A 20,791-nucleotide genomic window follows, 5' to 3' on the forward strand; every position below is an offset into this window, starting at 1 on the left:
CATTTAAGGTTAATATTGTTATGTGTGAACTTGATCCTGTCATCATGATATTAACTGGTCATTTTGCTTATTAGTTGATGCAGTTTCTTTCTAGCATGGATGGTCTTTACATTTTGGCATGTTTTTGCAATGGCTGGTACCAGTTGTTCCTTTCCATGTTTAGTGCTTCCTTCAGGGTCTCTTGTAAGGCAGACCTGGTGGTGACAAAATCTCTAAGCATTTGCTTATCTGTAAAGGATTTTATTTCTCCTTCACTTATGAAACTTAGTTTGGCTGGATATGAAATTCTGGGTTGAAAATTCTTTTCTTTAAGAATGTTGAATATTGGCCCCCACTCTCTTCTGGCTTGTAGAGTTTCTGCTGAGAGATCTGCTGTTAGTCTGATGGGCTTCCCTTTGTGGGTAACCCGACCTTTCTCTCTGGCTGCCCTTAACATTTTTTCCTTCATTTCAGCTTTGGTGAATCTGACAATTATGTGTCTTGGAGTTGCTCTTCTCGAGGAGTATCTTTGTGGGGTTCTCTGTATTTCCTGGATTTGAATGTTGGCCTGCCCTACTAGGTTGGGGAAGTTCTCCTGGATAATATCCTGAAGAGTGTTTTCCAACTTGGTTCCATTTTCCCCCTCACTTTCAGGCACCCCAATCAGATGTAGATTTGGTCTTTTCACATAATCCCATACTTCTTGAAGGCTTTGTTCATTTCTTTTCCATCTGTTTTCTTTAGACTTCTCTTCTTGCTTTATTTCATTCATTTGATCCTCAATCACTGATACTCTTTCTTCCAGTTGATCGAGTCAGTTACTGAAACTTGTGCATTTGTCACTTATTTCTTGTGTCGTGGTTTTTATCTCTGTCAGTTCATTTATGGTCTTCTCTGCATTGATTATTCTGGTTATCGATTCTTCCATTCTTTTTTCAAGGTTTTTAGTTTCTTTGCACTGGGTATGTAATTCCTCTTGTAGCTCTGAGAAGTTTGATGGACTGAACCCTTCTTCTCTCAACTCGTCAAAGTCATTCTCTGTCCAGCTTTGATCTGTTGCTGGTGATGAGCTGCATTCTTTTGGAGGGGGAGATGCGCTCTTATTTTTTGAATTTCCAGCTTTTCTGCACTGCTTTTTCCCCATCTTTGTGGTTTTATCTGCCTTTGGTCTTTAATGATGGTGACGTACTGATGGGGTTTTGGTGTGGGTGTGCTTTCTGTTTGTTAGTTTTCCTTCTAACAGTCAGGACCCTCAGCTGTAGGTCTGTTGGAGATTGCTTGAGGTCCACTCCAGACTGTTTGCCTGGGTATCAGCAGCAGAGGCTGCAGAAGACAGAATATTGCTGTACAGCGAGTGTACCTGACTGATTCTTGCTTTGGAAACTTCGTCTCAGGGGTGTACCCCACCGTGTAAGGTGTGGGGTGTTGGTCTGCCCCTAGTAGGGGATGTCTCCCAGTTAGTCAGGGATCAGGGACCCACTTGAGCAGGCAGTCTGTCCCTTCTCAGATCTCAACCTCCATGTTGGGAGATCCACTGCTGTCTTCAAAGCTGTCAGACAGGGTCGTTTGCATCTGCAGAGGTTTCTGCTGCTTTTTTTTTTTGTTTGTTTAGCTATGCCCTGTCCCCAGAGGTGGAGTCTACAGAGACAGGCAGGCCTCCTTGAGCTGCTGTGAGCTCCACCCTGTTCGAGCTTTCCAGAGGCTTTGCTTACCTACTTAAGCCTCAGCAATGGTGGGCGCCCATTGCTTTGCTGCTGCCTTGCCGTTAGAACGCAGACTGCTGTGCTAGCAATGAGGGAGGCTCTGTGGGCATGGGACCCTCCCGGCCAGGTGTGGGATATAATCTCCTTGTGTGCCCTTTGCTGAGACACTTGGTAAAGTGCAGTATTGTGGTGGGAGTTACCCGATTTTCCAGGTGTTGTGTGTCTCAGTTCCCCTGGCTAGGAAAAGGGATTCCCTTCTCCCTTGCACTTCCCAGGTGAGGTGATGCCTCACCCTGCTTCAGCTCTGGCTGGTTGGGCTGCAGCAGCTGACCAGCACTGATTGTCTGGCACTCCCTAGTGAGATGAACCCGGTACCTCAGTTGAAAATGCAGAAATTACCTGTCTTCTGTGTGGCTTGCACTGGGAGCTGGATACTGGAGCTGTTCCTATTTGGCCATCTTGCTCCACCCCTGTGTGTTGATTTTATATGCTGCAACTTTACTGTATTCATTTATTAGTGCATATTATTACCACAGCACAATTAACATAAGGTCTAGAAAGAGAAATAAAAAGAAAATTCTTTGTACTTGCAATATTCGTACAAAGGCCTATGGGAATTCTAGTTGTTCTCTCTATAACTACACGATGGCAAGCATTCTGTTATAAAACAGCTGAGTCAAAGAATGACATTTGGAAATTGAAGAAGTCCTGACAACTGACCTAGATAGTGTCATTAAGGGAGGAGACCACCCCTCATATTGTCTTATGCCCCATTTCTGCCTCCAAAGAAAGAAGAAGTAAAAACTAAAAGGTAGAAATGAAATCCAAAGGCAGACAGCCCGGCGCTGCCCCTGGGCCTGGTATTTAAAAATCGACCCCTGACCTAATCGGTTCTGTTATCTATAGATTACAGACATTGTATAGAAATGCACTGTGAAAATCCCTATCTTGTTTTGTTCCGATCTAATTGCCGGTGCACACAGCCCCCAGTCACGTACCCCCTGCTTGCTCAATCAATCACGACTCTCTCACGTACACCCCTTTAGAGTTGTGAGCCCTGAAAACGGACAGAAATTGCTTACTTGGGGAGCTTGGCTCTTGAGACAGAAGTCTTGCCAATGCCCCCTGCGGAATAAACCCCTTCCTTCTTTAACTCGGTGTCTGAGGAGCTTTGTTTGCTGCTCATCCTGCTACAATGGTGTAATGATTGGCACTACCAAAGTTCCTTAATGGAGGACATTGCTGAGATCTTACTGGAAAGGGTCCTGTCAAGTGTGATGAATACGAATAAGACCTTTAAATGGCATAGTTTTCTGTTCAGGGTACGTATCTTCCATGCTAAGAAGAAACTGGTTCTGTTTATCCATTTATTGCTAGTATCATTTTTTCTTTAGCTATAAGGATTAGTAACCTGCTTTTTACTTTAAATTCCAGATTAGTGTTAGTTGCTTTCTGAAAACTCCTGAGAACATTTTGAAACTACTTGGACAAGTGGCAGACATTCTATGATAACTAAGGCTTGCTGAGAGCCAAAAGAGCCTATTTTTCCAAAATGTGTTGCAAGCTTTCAGGCTTACTACAAGAGAGCCCCATTCTGTGACAATCGGTAGGACTCAAGACCTTCCATAATCCTACCAATGTCAATTCGCCTGTTGTTCAACAAAGGTCTGTGCTTCTGCTTTTACCTGTTTAGTCCTGGGAATGTTGGGATTTATTTCCCCCCAAACCAAACCGATGGTTTTATGTATCAAGGCCGGAGACCATGGAACTTCCACACTAAAAACCACTTTCTTCCAGAAACCAATTTAATTGCCATTTCTTTAGGAAATAAGCTCTCGTATTTGACACCTCTCACACACAGCAGAGTTGAGAGGATTCTTCTCTTGTTTTCAGTGCAAAAGTTCAGCCTAGAGATCACCTGTATGATTGATGGTTTAGCGACGGTTGCTACATTGTTTAGCCTGAACTATCCTTATATTGAATATTGAAAGAAAGTGTGAGATACATAATTTAAAGAAGCACATCTGCTGTAGTTTAAGCGTGTCCCCTTTAAAATTCAGGTAGGGCTCCTCATTCATGACTGCGATTAAGGCCCTTGTAAAAAATGCTTCACACAGTTTTTAGCTTCTTGCCCTTCCACCTTCTACCATGTGAGTATACAGCGTTCATCCCCCCTGGAGGATGCAAGGCACTATCTTGGAAGTGGAGACCATGCCCTTTGCCAGACATTGAACCTGCTGGTGCCTTAATCTTGGACTTCTCAGCCTCCATGTGCTCTTTATAAATTACCCGGTCTACCATATTTTATCACAGCACAAATGAACTAAAACAACATCTTTGTTACTCATAAATGTATGAAACATACAGAATTTAGTTCTTTGCCATTGATCATCTTTTTAAATATAAATTTGTATGATTTATAAACAGTGTGTCAAATTTATATAAACAAGTTTTGAAAGTTTCTCTTTAACTATATTTTAGTACATTCTTGATGTAGAATTACTTACTTTTTCCTCCGCTTTTATCCTGTAATGCTAAGGTGAACCTTAGCTTCCTTTCCTAAATTACCACATCACAATTAGTTAATTAGTGAATTACAATTTCCTGTTATCAAATTAAATGTGATATTCTCCTGGTTGCAATTGCACAATAGTCAATAGTACTGAATGATCACTGTAGTGTAGGAACACTGTTTATTCTCAAATCCAGGGACAATAGTGACTTCCACCCAACCTCTCCAAGAAATCTTTAACTTCCCACGTTAACAGAAATATATTTTTCCAAAGTAAACGAGACACTATTTTTATTCTATTCTGAAATGATCAAACTTGCACTACTTAGTGCTGAGAAATTGGAAATAATGATTGAGAGTAATAGAATGGAGTTAGGAATGTTGAGGCTGTTGTTGTCTTTAATAAGAAGATTTGTGCAGGAGCATTGGATGTCCTTATGTAATATAAAGGCAAATTGTGTCATTTCCAGAGGAGAGTAACCATGGTGATGAAGGGAATCTTTTGAAGGAACTAGAATTGCTACACGGTATCTACCCCAAAGTCTATAAAATGTTGCCATTCATTAAAAGAAGTAGTCTTGCTGATTTGCACAGCCATGAATTAAAGTGATAAAAATAATTTGAGTATAAGGGACATAATTCTCTTTAGAAATTGAATGTGAGGTAGTATAAAACAACGGCAGAACTTGAGAGTGATGGAATCACATATATAATAACTTGGTTCAATAGAGTTGACAGAACAACTCTGCCTTAAAATAATTAATATTTTATGTGAAGAGTGTTCAATCTCTTACTCCTGGTTCCCATTGTGATTTCCTCATTTGTTAGAGGTTATGGCCCTTTACTACTCCATTTCTCTTGTTTTATTGTAAGAGAAGATATAAGATGACTTTGCTGGCCAGACGCGGTGACTCACGCCTGTAATCCCAGCACTTTGGGAGGCCGAGTTACTATTTACTAGCCTTGCATCCTTGCAAAAGTTGTTTAATCTCCATCATTTTATTCTTCCACTTGTAGGGATGAAAAGGGTATTTCCCTCACTCAGCTAATGTGAGAATTGAATAAAAATATGATGTATGGAAAGCTCTTGGTACAATTCTAAGTACAAAGCAAAACGCTCAAAAATTGCTCAAGAAATTTTCGTCATTTTTAATGCACCATGGTGAGTATCTCATCCCTAGAAACACTAAGGCACATAAGGATTGAGTCCCTGTCATAACTGTGTTAGGGTGTGAATTAATGCAGAACTTTATCTGTATAGTTGCACTCTGAAGTCCATTCTGAATCTTAGATGCTACATTTATATAAATATAAAGCATAATAACTACCTGAATGTAGAATTATATGTTTAAAATTACATTATTACATCAACTGATGTAATTCATAGATTTTCCCTAGGGTTCTGTTTCCTGAACATTCTGTAATGTATTAGTTAGCAAAGTCTTTTTTTTTTTTTTTCTTTTTTGAAACTGAGTCTCACTCTATTGACCAGACTGGAGTGCAGTGGTGTGTTCCTGACTCACTGCAACCTCCACCTCCCGGGAATCAAGCAATTCTCATGCCTCAGCCTCCTGAGTAGCTGGGATTACAGGCATGCACCACCATGCCCAGCTGATTTTTGTATTTTTTTAAGTAAAGACGAGGTTTCACCATGTTGGCCAGGCTGGTCTCTAACTCCTGACCTCAGGTGATCCGCCCACCTCGGCCTCCCAAAGTGCTGGGATTACAGGCATCACCCCCCGCGTCCTGACAGCAAAGTCTTCTTATATATTCCCTTATGACAAAACAACAGAAGTGGAATAGTAAAGGGCCATAGCCTCAATCAAATGAGGAAATCCTAATGGGAACCAGGAATGAGGGATTGAACACTCTTCACATAAAATATTAATTATTTTAAAACAGAGTTGTTCTGTCAACAGCTGACGTTGAGTCCTTGATTGATCTGTCAGACCCCTGAATACTTGGATTGCACTGTTGACCTTATCACATTGTTAGGGTAAGTGCTATACAAAGGCACCTTCAGACCCTCCATTGCACATGGGTGGCCCCTATTAGCCCCTTGCCTGTGTGTGTTCTGGAGGTGCCACTAAACTTGGGGACAGCATCAGGAGACAAACTTGAGAAAACCCTTTTTAATCAGATTAAATTATTAACTAACTTTCAACTTCCTTTAACTTATTAGAGACATCTCTACCTGTAAATAGGTACAGATTACACCCTCTAGTCAACAGCTGTCATTCTGTCATATCATCAGATACCGGGGGCTGCCGCTCCCTGAAGCGTCCACAGAATCACAGCATTTTCCAGTATTGAAAGACCTGAAAGATTGCAGTGCCTTCATGTCAACTGTGAGACATGAAGTAATTTTCCCAAATCTACAACATTAAGATATAGTGCAATAAGAACCAGATAAAAGGTCTCCTGATTTGCAGCCATGTTCCCTCTATATTCTTTACTCCTAAACACACTCACACACTCACTCCTGCAAATACTTCTGTTGTCAAGTGGGAAATGAATGCTCTTACAAGGCTCCAACTTGTGAACACATCATTGACCAGCACAGAGCTGGCTAAAAATAGCGCCCCAATTAAAGTGTTTTACACGCAACTGCTTCAAATCTTTCAGGTACTAAATTAAAACAATCCTTTAAAGAAGGAAATTCTGTTTCAGAAGAGGACCTTCATACTGAATCTCTGACCAGCGACTGATGATGCTGTTGAACTCAGATGCTGATTGGTTCTCCCATACGAGACTACCCAATCCAGGAGCAAGGAAATCAGTAAGTTCCTTCCTATAATTTGGAATGTGGGTGGTGTGGGGTCATAGTTCTCCCTGAGTGAGACTTGTCTGCTCCTCTGGACCCTGGTCCTGTCCTGTTCTCCAGCATGGTGTGTCTGAAGCTCCCTGGAGGCTCCTGCATGGCAGCTCTCACAGTGACACTGATGGTGCTGAGCTCCCCACTGGCTGTGGCTGGGGACACCCGACGTAAGTGCACATTGCAGGTGCTGAGCTACTATGGGGTGGGGAAAATAGGGAGTTTTGTTAACATTGTGCCCAGGCCGTGTCCCTTAAGAAATTGTGATGTTTTCTTCAGAGATTGCTCATCTTTATCACGGGATCCCAAATTATTTCTTCCACAAAAGGAGCTTGGCTACTTGCCCTCTCCATGAGACTGTGTAAGGGGCCTCCATACAGGTCATTTCTACTAAAATCTCCACCAATAAAACCTTTGCATCGCATTTCCTCAGGGTCCTTAGAGGATTTAGAAATAAAGATGCTACAATAAATTCCCCATACAGCACTTCCCTTTATTATGTTAACTTATGTCAGACAAAATGAGGTTCTTACTGAAAATTTTGTGGGAGTCAAGGGAATTCAAAGGAACTCTCCTAGACGATCCTGGGTTATGTCCTCCACAGGACCTGTGGTGTTGGCCCCTCTTCCTCATATGTGAGGATGGACCCAGTGGCCTCCTCATTATCTCCTTTCTTTCTTTTTTTTTTTTTTTCTGAACTCCAATGTTTATAAAGCCTGTATCCCTGTAGCGTATGTAGGCTCTCTGACAGAAGTTATACTTAGTGCTCTTTCTTTCTTATGGGGAAAAATCCCTGGAACTGAAGCTGAGATCTTTCAGTACTTGGAGTCACCTTGCAGATACAGAGCATTTATGAGGTATTCTTTAGTGCCTAAAGAACTTAAGGCATCCTCTGGAAAACTGGCCCAGGTTAGTGTTTATTATGAATCTTTTTTAACCTTTCTATGCTTGTTTCTCCTACATCTCCTACATGAACTAACTGGACATGACAGAAGAGATTTAACTAATGTAGTATAAATTATATGAAATTCTAGTTTTGTAAGTCAAAAATAATGAAATATCAGAAATGTCCTAAGGTTCAAACTATATACTCTGAGTGGAGTTACCAAGACAATGTGGACATTGTCCACATCTCATAGGGTTGAAAGTCAATGAGCAAAGTCCTGGGAACTCATTGTCTTACTGGTGTCTTGTACTAAATTTCATGGGTTCACCCATTATGCTCTCAGCTTTCCTTAATTAGCCATGTGTACTTACCTCTTCCTCCAGTTTCTCTCTATTTTTGCCCATTTATGTTGTCATCATTTCCAGAAATCTCTAAAGCTTGCACAGATCTGTAGCACTATGAGATCCATTGAAAGAGATAATTTTTTTCTTTTTGAGATAGGGCCTGGCTCTGTTACCCAGGCTGTAGCTCAGTGGTGCAATTGAGGCTCACTGCAACCTCTGCCTCCCACACTCAAGCAATCCTCCCTCCTCAGGCTCCAGAGTAGCTGGGAATACAGGCAGGCAACCACGCCCAGCTAATTTTTGTAATTTTGGTAGAGGTGAGATTTTGCCATGTTGGCCAGGCTGGTCTTAAACTGCCAGACTCAAGTAATCCTCCTGCCTTGGCCTCCCAACGTGCTAGGATTATAGATGTCAGCCACTGTGCCCAGGCAAAAAGAGATGACTCTTAATAAAAAAATTTATTTTTTCTTAAATCACTGTTTCTTTAACTGTGAATTCTTCTTCCAACTAGAAGAAGGAGAAAGAAGAAGTTTGCCTGTATTTCTCACCGGGAGGGGAAGGGGTCTAGTGTGACATCAAAATGAAAGAGTGCTGGAGCTTGAGCCCCTTCTTGCTTTCCAGGATGCCCACGGTGATCAGTTCCTATACCCTGGTTTATTCATGTAAACCAGGCTTCTTTTTCTCAGCAGCTACTGTGGCCTGGGCTCCATTCTAGGTTCAGATCATTCTGTTTGATTAAGATAGAGAGGGTCCCTACTCTCATGGAAGTTACACAAGTGTAGAAGAGACAGACACTAACCCAACAAGCATTTAACAAAGAAGAAGATGGTAGAGAGTCATAGTGCACTGAAGAAAAGACATCAGGTTTGTGGAAAGAGAGAAATGGATTCACCTACTTTAGTTCATATGTTTAGGGAGCTCTACCTGAGAAAGTGACATTCAACTGAGACAACTAAATAAGAAGACAGTTGTGAAGATCTAATGGACGAAAGTTCTAGGGAGACCGAATCCGGGGAAAGCCCAGGTGTAGGAAATTATGTGGAGGGAGAGAAAGAAGGTTAGAGGGGCTGATGTATAGAAAGCAAGAAAATGGAGAGGCAGAAGATGAGTTAGGACACAGAGAGGAAGCCAGGAGCCTCATTATATTAGGCTCTGATGTCCACGGTAAAAAATTTGAATTTTATTTTTTATTTATTTATTTATTTTTTGAGATGGCCTTTCATTCTTGTTGCCCAGGTTGGAGTACAATGGTGCAGTCTTGGCTCACTGCAACCTCTACCTCCCGGGCTAAAGTGATTCTCCTGCCTCAACTTCCCAAGTAGCTGGGATTACAGACACCCACCACCATACCTGGCTATTTTTTGTATTTTTAGTAGAGATGGGGTATCACCATGCTGACCAAGCTGGTCTTAACTCCTGACCTCAGATAATCTGTCTGCTTTGGCCTCCCAAAGTGCTGGGATTACAGGCGTGAGCCACTGTGCCCAGACTGAATTTTATTTAAATAGATATGAGAAGCTACTGTATCGTTACAAGGAGAGTCAATTTATATTCAACTTTTTTTTTTTTTTTTTTTTTTTTTTTATGATGGAATCTTGCTCTGTTGCCCAGGCTAGATTGCAGTGGCACAATCTCGGCTCACTGCAACCTCCACATCCTGGGTTCAAGTGATTCTCCGACGTTAGCCTCCCGAGTAGCTGGGACCACAGGCGCATGCCACCACACCTAGCTATTTTTTTGTATTTTTAGTAGGGATGGGATTTCAACGTGTTAGCCAGGATGGTCTCGATCTTCTGACCTCGTGATCCACCGGCCTTGGCCTCCCAAAGTCCTGGGATTACAGGCATGAGCCACTCTGCCCGGCCTATATTCAATTTTTAAAACTAATTCTAGCGACTCTGTGGGGATTGGATTGTTGGGGTTCACAAGTGGTTAGGAAGACTATTTAGGAGCACAGCAGGAAATTCTCCAGGGAAAACAGGCTTGTGGCTTCATGGAGTGCATTACTGATAAAGACGGTTAAAAGGATAAAGTGGACAGACTCGGCATATATTTTTGCTTAGCTTGTTAATGAATTACTGTAAAGGGGGTAGAACAATCAAGTTTATTCCTAAGGATTTTGTTTTCACAAATAAGTAGGTGGTAGTGTTGTTTATTGAGATAGGAAAAACTATGGGAGGAAATGATTTAACATGGGTGGTTGGAAATAAAAGTTTTGTTTAAATTTGAGATGATTGACATTTATTGGAGCAATCAGAAGGTCAATGGCATTTAAGAGACTCATGGTAGGCTAGGGCTTCAGATATGTATCTCGGCGGCATCAATACGTGTAGTGCGTTAAATTCCAGGGATTAGAAGAGGTTACACAGGGAGATGGATTGTGGGGAGAAAAAAGAAGAGGGCACAGGCCAGCAAAGGGGGCTGAAAAAGTCCAGGGATGTTGGAGAAAAATCAAGAGAACATAATGCGTGTAAGTCAAGGAAAATAGATTTTTGTTCAAGGAGAAGGGAGAGGTCAATTGTGGTGAGTACCGCTAAGAGGAGGGGGAAGTGAGAATGTGACAGAGAAGCAAGTGCTTGGTTTGGTGGAGTTGATATTTGCAGTCAATGGAGTATCCAGGGAGGAAACTGGATTGGACCATTTGAAAAGTGAGTAGAAGTGAGGACGAGGTTGAAGTTGACTATTTTGAGTAGAGAGCTTCAGGGAAGGACTGTGCTCTGGGTTCAGGGAGCCAGCTGAATCTAAAGGAAAAAGCTAAAAAATATGAAGAGACGGAGGAGGACCTGTGAACCAGAAATGCTCAGTCATTATTAGCAAGGAAATACCAGAGAGCCCCTGCGTGCAGTGATGACTGCTCATGCAAATGTCACACAGCCAATATTTCACACAGCCAGTGTTTCACACAGCGAATATTTATTAGTGACATAGAATATACCAATTATTACTCTAGATCATGAGAATGGAGTGATGAATAAAATGAATCTGGTCGCCATCAGTATATGCCACGTAACATTTTGCAGTGACTGTGTACCAGGCCTATGAATGTCAGCATTTAATTTCAATAATGATTCTGTTGTATCAGTGGTGTTTTAAAACATACACATCTCTGGAATCTAAAATTGAGAGGTTATAAGTAAAACCCATTACTACAAATGTAGTGCTGGAAATCAGATTGCAGTTTAAATCTGAGCATATAGAAAGTCCCTGTCTCCTATGTCAGCAGATCTCTTTTGTGTGAGATTTGTTCAGGTATACTGCATTATTAGACATAAACCAGTGTTTCTGCCCTATGTTTTCAGAATGACAATTCTTTATGAAACTAATAGAAGAACAGAAGACAATTGCAAAATCATGATGAAGATATTAATTGCTTTAGAATTAAGGAATATAAAAAATAATGTGAGTTGCAGTTACAGGGATCATAAAAGTTAAAATGGGAATGTATTTGAGTGTCTATTATGTGATCAGTGCTCAGAAGAGTCATCATTTAATTTTACACTTAACAGTAATCCTGTGACGATTACGCTATTATTAAATGCATTTCATAGGTTACAAAAAGGCTTATGGTTGGTAAAAATTGACCCAAGTAGAAGAGATCATGTTTTTTATTCAGGTTTTCTGATTCTAGAGTTTGAGAGTTTGTCCGTCATTAGTGAATAGTGATTTGATTGTGTCTGAATTATTGATAATGACAGAATTTCTGATATTCATATGTACCAGGTTGTTTCTTAGAGTGGGGACAGAGATGCAAGGGCTGCTAGTTCCCATGTATAGGAGAAATTTTCATTCATTTTGCATTTATCATTTTAAAAGTTCTGTATGTCTATAATGGTCATGTGTTGAAGACCACAAGGAAGTATTAAATCACTCCTTCTTCTGAGGTTTGACTAGCAAGGTGGGCTAGAGTTACCAAATAAAATACAGGCTCCTAGTTAAATCTGAATTTCAAATACACAACCATAATTTATTGGAAATCCAAATTTAAGTGGGCATCCTCCGGTTTTATTTGCCAAATCTGTCAACCCTAAGTGGGACACATGGACATGGATTACAGTGCTAACCATGCAAGCCACGAGGACAGCAACTCCACACGTTTATTTTTTAGCTTTCTCTCTATAAAGAAAGTGCTTAGACAATTTAGGGATGAAAAGATAGGCATTGCTTGATCCAGGCTGCACACCTCTCCGCCATCGTTTCTAAAGGGCAGAGGGCGATTTCCGCAGGCCTTGCTCACAGTCTGGGGACCTGCTCGTTTTTTGAAACTGTCTGTATAAGAATGTCATTTTCTTGGTTTTTCCCTTTCTGAGGGGACTTGACTACAAAACCGAGAGTCCTGCCTCTGGCTAAGGCTGGTCATTTGATGCCTGCTAGTATTGTTGGGAGTGGGAGACTGAAAGACATGAGTTAGTTGGGACATTAAGTGGGAATAAAATAGTTGTGGTTGTGATTCATTACCACAGATAATTAGTGGACCAGTGGTAGAGAAATTAAGAAAAAATATGATGTGAATGATAAATGAAACGATTAGTGACTGCTTGGTAAGGCAAGGAAATCATTAAATCTTGGTTCTCATCAAGTTCATTTTCTGGAAAGATAGCACTGTATTGGGACCAGAATTCTACAAAATTCTTTTTAGGTAGGACCCAGATTGTCAACAAATGTTTTTCAATGTAATTCTCAGCTGCTCCATAACTAATAGTACTTTGTTGAACACAGATTTTTTCAGATGGTTCACACCTGTGGTTCTTACCCAGGGATAGTTAACCACCCCTCCCTTCCCTCCCATCATCCTTGGGGGTGGCAATGTTTGGAACAATTTTTGGTTGTCACAACAGGAGTTTCTTCTGACACTGCTAGAGAACCTACAGTGTTCAGAACAGCCTCTGCCATCAACAAAGAATTATCTGGTCCAAAATGTCAATAGTGCTGAGGCTGAGAGCACTGGTTCACACTGTGCTCTTTCTGAAAATTCTAGACTCACATCTGTTATACACTCACCACACAGTTCAGTTTTTATGGTTTATTTTTGCTTGTTTCATTATTAAAAATTAAACAGTTGCATAAATTCAACCACTTTCTTCTTGAATCCATTTAGTCAATGCAAGCTCAATAGTTTAGTATTTCGTTTTTGCCTTATGCAATATTTTTCAACATTTTCATGAGTCGTCAGTCATCACTATCTCTATTAACTTTCAACAACTTGCCCTTGTAAGTCACAAATAGTGATGCTGCTGAAATTATTTCTCACTAACATGCCTCAGATTTCTGTAGTGATTCTACATTTGATATTATTCACAATGTAAAATGCTTCTACTTATTCATTTCACTTTTACCCACAGGATTATTTTAAAGTTATTTTTGTCATTTTCACACTTCAGACATAAAGACAAAAACATCAAAAATATATACAGTGTTTTATATATGTGTATATTTTCACACATATATGTACATATGTTTATATGTATTGAAACTACAGAAGCACTTGTCACGAATAAGAGCTCTGAGACACCTTTGACCACTTACCCTCATCAGATGAGATTTGCTAAATGAGTTGCGGAAACAAGTTTTTTTAACTGAATTTCTGAGCTTTGTGGATTTAGAAATGCAAAGGAAGATTTGTGGACATTTACCGGGATCATGGTTTTATTCTCCTTAAAACTCTTTGATACTTTCCCATTGTCTTTAGTATAAATCCAAAATCATAACACCACACACGAGGCTTTTAAATACCTGGCTTCTTGTGATTTCTCCAGTCTAATCTTTTACCCTCCTTCCCCTCAGCCTCTCTGCTTTAGTGAGCGTTGTTCTAGTTTCTTGAAGAAGTTCATCAATTCAAGTTTTTGTACATGGGATTTCCTAAACCTGAAATGTGTCTCCCCCGTTTTGTCCAAACGGACACACAGGCTCCACTCTGCCCCCTGGCTCACACCTGCTTAACCTGTCAAGTCCCATCTGAACTGTCACTCTTCAGAGGGTCCTTGTCGGGCACCCTAATGTAAATAAGATCATCCTATTATTCTCTGTTCTAGAACTCCCCACTTCTGACATTTCTCATTCCTGTCTAAGCTCTTGTGTGTTTGGTTTTTGTCCATGACTTTCACTGCTCTTTAAGCTCCCCCAGCAGAGTGGAGAGGTCTGTTTTCCCTTGTTTGGATTCCTAGAGGCAGCGCAGGCCAGGCACAAGGTCAGCACTAAGGAAGTGTTCACAGGGGGATCGCGGTGGGTGCTGCTGAAGTAAAGCCTGTGGGATGAGAGAAGGAGCAGAGTGTCTTTGGGGTGGAGGCTCCCAGGAGGAGACGACGCGGGCTGCGATGCTGGGCGGATCCTCCTCCAGCTCCTGCATTGAGTTCTCCAGAACAGGCTGGAGGCAGGGAGGGGTTTCCAAAAGCCTGGGGATCAGAAGGGGTTTTCCCGCCTGGTCTCCCAGGCCCCCGTTCGCCTCAGGAAGACGGAGGATGAGCCCCTGGGTTGCTGCTGGTGGGCGGTGCGGGTGGGGCCGGTTAAGGTTCCCAGTGCCCGCACCCCGCCCAGGGAGCCCCGGATGGCGGCGTCGCTGTCAGTGTCTTCTCAGGAGGCCGCCCGTGTGACCGGATCCTTCGTGTCCCCACAGCACGTTTCTTGGAGCAGGCTAAGTGTGAGTGTCACTTCTTCAATGGGACGGAGCGGGTGCGGTTCCTGGAGAGACACTTCTATAACCAGGAGGAGTTCGTGCGCTTCGACAGCGACGTGGGGGAGTACCGGGCGGTGACGGAACTGGGGAGGCCTGACGCCGAGTACTGGAACGGCCAGAAGGACCTCCTGGAAGACAGGCGGGCCCAGGTGGACACCGTGTGCAGACACAACTACGGGGTTGGTGAGAGCTTCACAGTGCAGCGGCGAGGTGAGCGCGGCGGGGGCGGGGCCTGGGTCCCTGTGAGCTGGGAATCTGAGTGTGTGTGTGTGTGTGTGTGAGAGAGAGAGAGAGAGAGAGAGAGAGAGAGAGAGAGAGAGAGAGAGAGCCATCTGTGAGCATTCAGTATCCTCTCAATCCCGAGCAAGCAGTTCTGAGGGCACAGGTGTGTGTGTAGAGTGTGGATTTGTCTGTGTGTCTGTTGTGGGAGGGGAAGCAGGAGGGGGCTGCTTCTTATCCTTGGAGGCCTCTGTGGGGAGGTGACATGGGAGTTGGGTGCAGGGGACTGGAGAGAGAGGAGACCTTGATTGTCCTGGGTCCTTAGAGATGCGGGGAAGGGAAATGTAAGGTGTATGTGGTTGGGGTGAAGGTTTGGGGGAGGAGAGCTGAGGGGTCTGGAAGGTTTGGGGTAACGTGAGGAGGCCAGTTCCAGACTGTCCCTGGCACACACCCTTCATGTAATCTCTGAAATAAAAGCGTGTGGTGTTTGTTTGTAAAAGCATTAGATTAATTTCTAGGGGAACTGAGGAGACCTCTGAGGCATCTCTGAAGCTTCTTTAGGTCTAAATTTCTTCCTAGTTTTTTGTTTTTGTTTTTAGTATATCTTTTTACATAGTAGAAATGACTGTGAAACTAACTTTTTGAATTAAAGTTTTCACACAGTTACTATTTTGTTATAATGCTAATAGTTTTCTAGTAGTTACATATTATTCTTTCATATGTAATAGTTGTGACACAACTCACCTCACTTTCTCCTCTACTAGTATGACATTCTCCAAAAGTTGAAAATGTATGTTTCTGGTTAATTCTTAATTTATATTTTTTCATTTGTAATTCTTTTGAATGATTTTGACCTATTTATTGACCAATTATACTTACCGCTCTAAGAATTCCCTATTTTATTTGGTAGGGAACGGACAATGATCTACTGTCTAATATCTCAAGGCTTAGTATTTTTCTCAGTGATTTTGTGGGTTCTTTGTACTGTAAGATTATTAACACTTTATTGATATTTGATTCAGCATTTGCTCCAGTTTGTGGTTTGTATGTTGATTTTGAAAATTCTTTTCCATGTTAAGAATTTGAACATTTTTATTTGATAAAATACATTGCAAAATTTTTATTAATGATTTATAACCCATCTTAAATCTACCATTTTATGGTATTGTTGTCTCTAGGTTTCTCCTTACTTCTAAAAAAAGAAATAGTTGTACGTATTGAGAGTGTGCTAGTGTCAGGGATTTTTTCCTGGGCATAAGCACCCCAAGTAATGAGTCTCAGACCCTGCCTTAATCCAAATGTCATTCTGGAAAGAAAAATCATTTTACAATGATAGGCCTGAAAATAATAACGCTTGTTTTACATGGGAGATTCATTGATCAGCTAAATGTAAATCTAAGAACTTTCAAAACCAAAATGATGTTCCTTAATCCTTCTCTCTGCTTTAGGACTCATGCTTTTCTAGGAATGTAAAAATTTGGAGAATCATTTCTGTGTGTCCCACCTTCCCAGGGGCAGAACCATTTCTGTGGTGTTCTAAGGTGTGAGTGCATGGCGGTAGTATTCCTAAAAATTCACACTCGGTCTCCTCATGTACCCAACTCTGTCCCTTTATCTATCCACATTGCTTTAAATCATATTTTTCTATCACGGTGTACAAGGATGAAAAATAGGTGCCAAGTGGAGCACCCACAGGTGATGAGCCCTCTCACAGGGGAATGGAGTGAGAAGCTTTCTGACCTCATAAATTGAAGGCTATCTTCAGTTGTCGTTTTATATATTTTATATGCATTAATCCTCCTATAACTCCAAGAGGTAAATTAGTATAATTATCCTTCATTGTAGGTGACAAAGTTGAGCACAGAAGAATAAAAAAACTCTGCCAGGATCAACCAGTAAAAGGCAGACCTTGGATTTGAACCAGGCAACCTGGCTCAGATATCAGTATTAATTACTACACTCTGTACTTTCGAAGATTTATAAACACTTTGATAATGCATCCCAATTTCAAGCTATGAAGAAACAAACACAGTTTTTCACAACATCTCTCAAATCTAATGGGTACTAACTATCAAGATTAAATTCCAGGCTGATGACACTGTGAGACCACATGGCCAGCTGTGCTGAGGGCTGGTCAAGGTCAGAGCCTGGGTTTGCAGAGAAGCAGACAAACAGCCAAACAAGGAGACTTACTTTGTCTTCCTGACTCATTCTCTCTACCATTTTTTCTCCTAGTCCAACCTAAGGTGACTGTGTATCCTGCAAAGACCCAGCCCCTGCAGCACCACACCCTCCTGGTCTGCTCTGTGAACGGTTTCTATCCAGGCAGCATTGAAGTCAGGTGGTTCCGGAACGACCAGGAAGAGAAGGCTGGGGTGGTGTCCACAGGCCTGATCCAGAATGGAGACTGGACCTTCCAGACCCTGGTGATGCTGGAAACAGTTCCTCGGAGTGGAGAGGTTTACACCTGCCAAGTGGAGCACCCAAGCGTGACAAGCCCTCTCACAGTGGAATGGAGTGAGCAGCTTTCTGACTTCATACATTTCTCACCCACCAAGAAGGGGACTCTGCTAATCCCTGAGTGTCAGGTTTCTCCTCTCCCACATCCTATTTTCATTTGCTCCATGTTCTCATCTCCATCAGCACAGGTCACTGGGGATAGCCCTGTAATCATTTCTAGAAACACCTGTACCCCCTGCGGAATCAGTCATGCCTGCGAGGCAGGAGAGGCTGTCCCTGTTTTGAACCTCCCCATGATATCACAGGTCAGGGTCACCCGCTCTCCCCAGGCTCCAGGCCCTGTCTCTGGGTCTGAGACTGAGTTTCTGATGCTGTTGTTCTGAGTTATTTATTGTGATCTGGGAAGAGGAGAAGTGTAGGGGCCTTCCTGACATGAGGGGAGTCCAATCTCAGCTCTGCCTTTTATTAGCTCTGTCACTCTAGACAAACTACTTAGCCTCATTGAGTCTCAGGCTTTCTGTGGATCAGATGTTGAAGTCATGCCTTACATCAAGGCTGTAATATTTGAATGAGTTTGATGTCTGAACCTTGTAACTGTTCAGTGTGATTTACAATCCTTTGTTTTCCTCCAGAAATGGCTGGTTATTTTAGTTCTTGTGGGGCAGCCTTCTTCCCCATTTTCAAAGCTCTGAATCTTAGAGTCTCAATTAAAGAGGTTCAGTTTGGAATAAACATCACTAAAGCTGGCTTCCTCTCTCAGGAGCACGGTCTGAATCTGCACAGAGCAAGATGCTGAGTGGAGTCGGGGGCTTTGTGCTGGGCCTGCTCTTCCTTGGGGCCGGGCTGTTCATCTACTTCAGGAATCAGAAAGGTGAGAAGCCTTTGGTAACTGGCTCTCTCCATAGGCTTTTCTGGAGGAGGAACTATGGCTTTGCTGAGGTTAGTTCTCAGTATATGAATGGCCTTGAACAAAGATTTTCTTTCCCCAAACGGCTCGAATGTCCTGCTAATCCAGAAATCATCAGTGCATGGTTACTATGTCAAGGCATAATCGCTGTGGCCTGCAGAGACAAGAGGAAGGTTAACAAGTAGGGGTCCTTTGGTTTGAGATCCTGGAGCAAATTAAGGAAGAGCCACTAAGGCTAATGCAATTACACTGGATCCTGTGACAGACATGTCACGCTTCATGGGTCACACGGTCTGTTTCTGCTCCTTTCTGCCCTGGTTGGTGTGGGTTGTGGTGTTAGAGAAATCTGTGTTGGAGGACAGATTTGCTTCCATATCTTTTAAGCGTATATCTTTTCCTCTTTTTCCCAGGACATGCTGGACTTCAGCCAACAGGTAATACCTTTTAATCCTCTTTTACAAACAGATCCGGTTTCCCTAAGGAGAGGTAAAGCCAGGTGGACTTCTGGGTCGGGTGGGGACTTGGAGAATTCTCTTACAAGAGGTTTTTAAAATGCACCAATCAATGCTCTGTAAAAACACACCAATCGGTGTTCTGTGGCTAGCTAGATGTTTGTAAAATGGACCAAACATCACTCTGTAAAATGGAACAATCCACACTCTGTAAAATGGACCAATCAGCACTTTTTAAAATGGACCAATCGACACTCTTTAAAATGGACCAATCAGCAGGACATGGGCGGGGTCAAATAAGGGAATAAAAGCTGGTCACCCCAGCCAGCAGTGGCAGACTGCTCAGGTCTCCTTCCGTGGTGTGGAAGCTTTGTGTTTTTGCTCTTGACCATAAATCTTGCTGCTGGTCACTCTGGGTTGGTGCCACCTTTAAGAGCTGTAACACTCACCACGAAGGTCCGTGGCTTCATTCTAGAAGTCAGTGAGACCACAAACCCACCTGGAGGAACAAACTCCGGACACACTAGAATGATGATAGAGGTGATAAGGCATGAGACAGAAATAATAGGAAATACTTTGGATCCAAATTTCTGATCAGGCAATTTACACCAAAACTCCTCCTCTACACTTAGAAGAGGCCTGTGCTCTGCGGGACTGTTGGCTCTGCGAGACTCAGGAACTTGTTTTTCTTTTTCCTGCGGTGCTCTCCTCGGAGTCCCGGAAAGACAGGAAAAGAAACTGTTGGTAGAGCCAGGTTGAAAACAACACTCTCCTCTGTCTTTTGCAGGACTCCTGAGCTGAAGTGCAGGTGACCACATTCAAGGAAGAACCTTCTGCCCCAGCTTTGCAGGATGAAAAGCTTTCGCACCTGACCGTTATTCTTCCACAAGAGAGGGCTTTCTCAGGACCTGGTTGCCACTGGTTCAGCAACTGCAGGAAATGTCCTCTCTTGTGGCTTCCTCAGCTCCTGCCCTTGGCCTGAAGTCCAGTAATGATGGCAGCACCTCAACTTTTGTGTTCCCCTTTACTTAAACCCTATGGCCTCCTGTGCATCTGTATACTCACCCTGTACCACAAACACATGACATTATTAAATGTTTCTCAAAGATGGAGTTAAATATCATCTGGTCCATTTGGCTCCAAAGACAAAAAGTGAAAAGAAAAAGGGAGGATTATTTCCCAATAGAGTAAAGATTTTCATGTATATGTCATGGGTATGTGAGGTAATGCATATGTTAAATAGCATGATTTAGACATTCCACACTACAGGCATATATCAAAACCTCACGCTGTATAATATAACATAAATATACTATACAATTTTTACTTGTCAATTAAAAAAGTAAACCTGATGGTTAAAAAAGCAATGCATAAAAACTGAGAACAGGCTATAACAACTGAAACAAACTCGGCCAACATGAGATGAGAAACCAGCCAGCAAGGCAATCAGAACTCTTTCTTCACCCCGTCTACAATATTTTGCATTTATAACTGTAAATTAGTGTACAGTGTTTCACTCCAGAGACTTCAATAATATAGTGTCATCAAAGGACTTGTACAGATTTCAGAGAAAGACAGTTTTAGAAGACGGAGGGTTCTCCATTATGTTCTATCTGAGAGTCAGTATGAAATGTCAAATCTAAAAGTACATAATTCAGAGGTCTATTTCAAAGTAATAATCATTTGAGCATAATTTCTCCACTGTCAGAGATGACTGTTATTTTATTTTCAATCAAATTAAAAGTTGTTTCTATGCATATCTTATTTTTAGTTGCATGTTACTTGTATATAACGTAGCAGTACAGGTACATATATATCCTGTAAGAGTATAAATCCTATAGCAG

The 20,791-nt window shown here is 42.0% G+C and overlaps 1 protein-coding gene across 1 annotated transcript; it reads left to right on the plus strand.

Moving 5' to 3' along the window:
- The first annotated feature begins 7,016 nt into the window (after positions 1-7,016).
- Positions 7,017-20,704, plus strand: LOC123572910 (HLA class II histocompatibility antigen, DRB1 beta chain). Its single transcript, XM_065544194.2, has 6 exons — positions 7,017-7,179; positions 14,850-15,119; positions 17,364-17,645; positions 18,349-18,459; positions 18,906-18,929; positions 19,735-20,704. Exons 1-6 carry the CDS (start codon positions 7,080-7,082, stop codon positions 19,746-19,748), a joined length of 801 nt encoding a protein of 266 aa, XP_065400266.1. The 5' UTR covers positions 7,017-7,079; the 3' UTR covers positions 19,749-20,704.
- Positions 20,705-20,791: the final 87 nt, after the last annotated feature.

This window comes from Macaca fascicularis, chromosome 4 (assembly GCF_037993035.2).
Source record: "Macaca fascicularis isolate 582-1 chromosome 4, T2T-MFA8v1.1".
Taxonomy (NCBI): Eukaryota; Metazoa; Chordata; class Mammalia; order Primates; family Cercopithecidae; genus Macaca; species Macaca fascicularis.

Bases quoted from the DNA above. Each gene is read 5' to 3' on its own strand.
- LOC123572910 (XM_065544194.2), top strand. From the start codon at position 7,080: ATGGTGTGTCTGAAGCTCCCTGGAGGCTCCTGCATGGCAGCTCTCACA. The intron at 7,180-14,849 runs GTAAGTGCACAT...GTGTCCCCACAG, and splicing joins TGTGGCTGGGGACACCCGAC to CACGTTTCTTGGAGCAGGCT. The intron at 15,120-17,363 runs GTGAGCGCGGCG...TTTTTCTCCTAG, and splicing joins CTTCACAGTGCAGCGGCGAG to TCCAACCTAAGGTGACTGTG.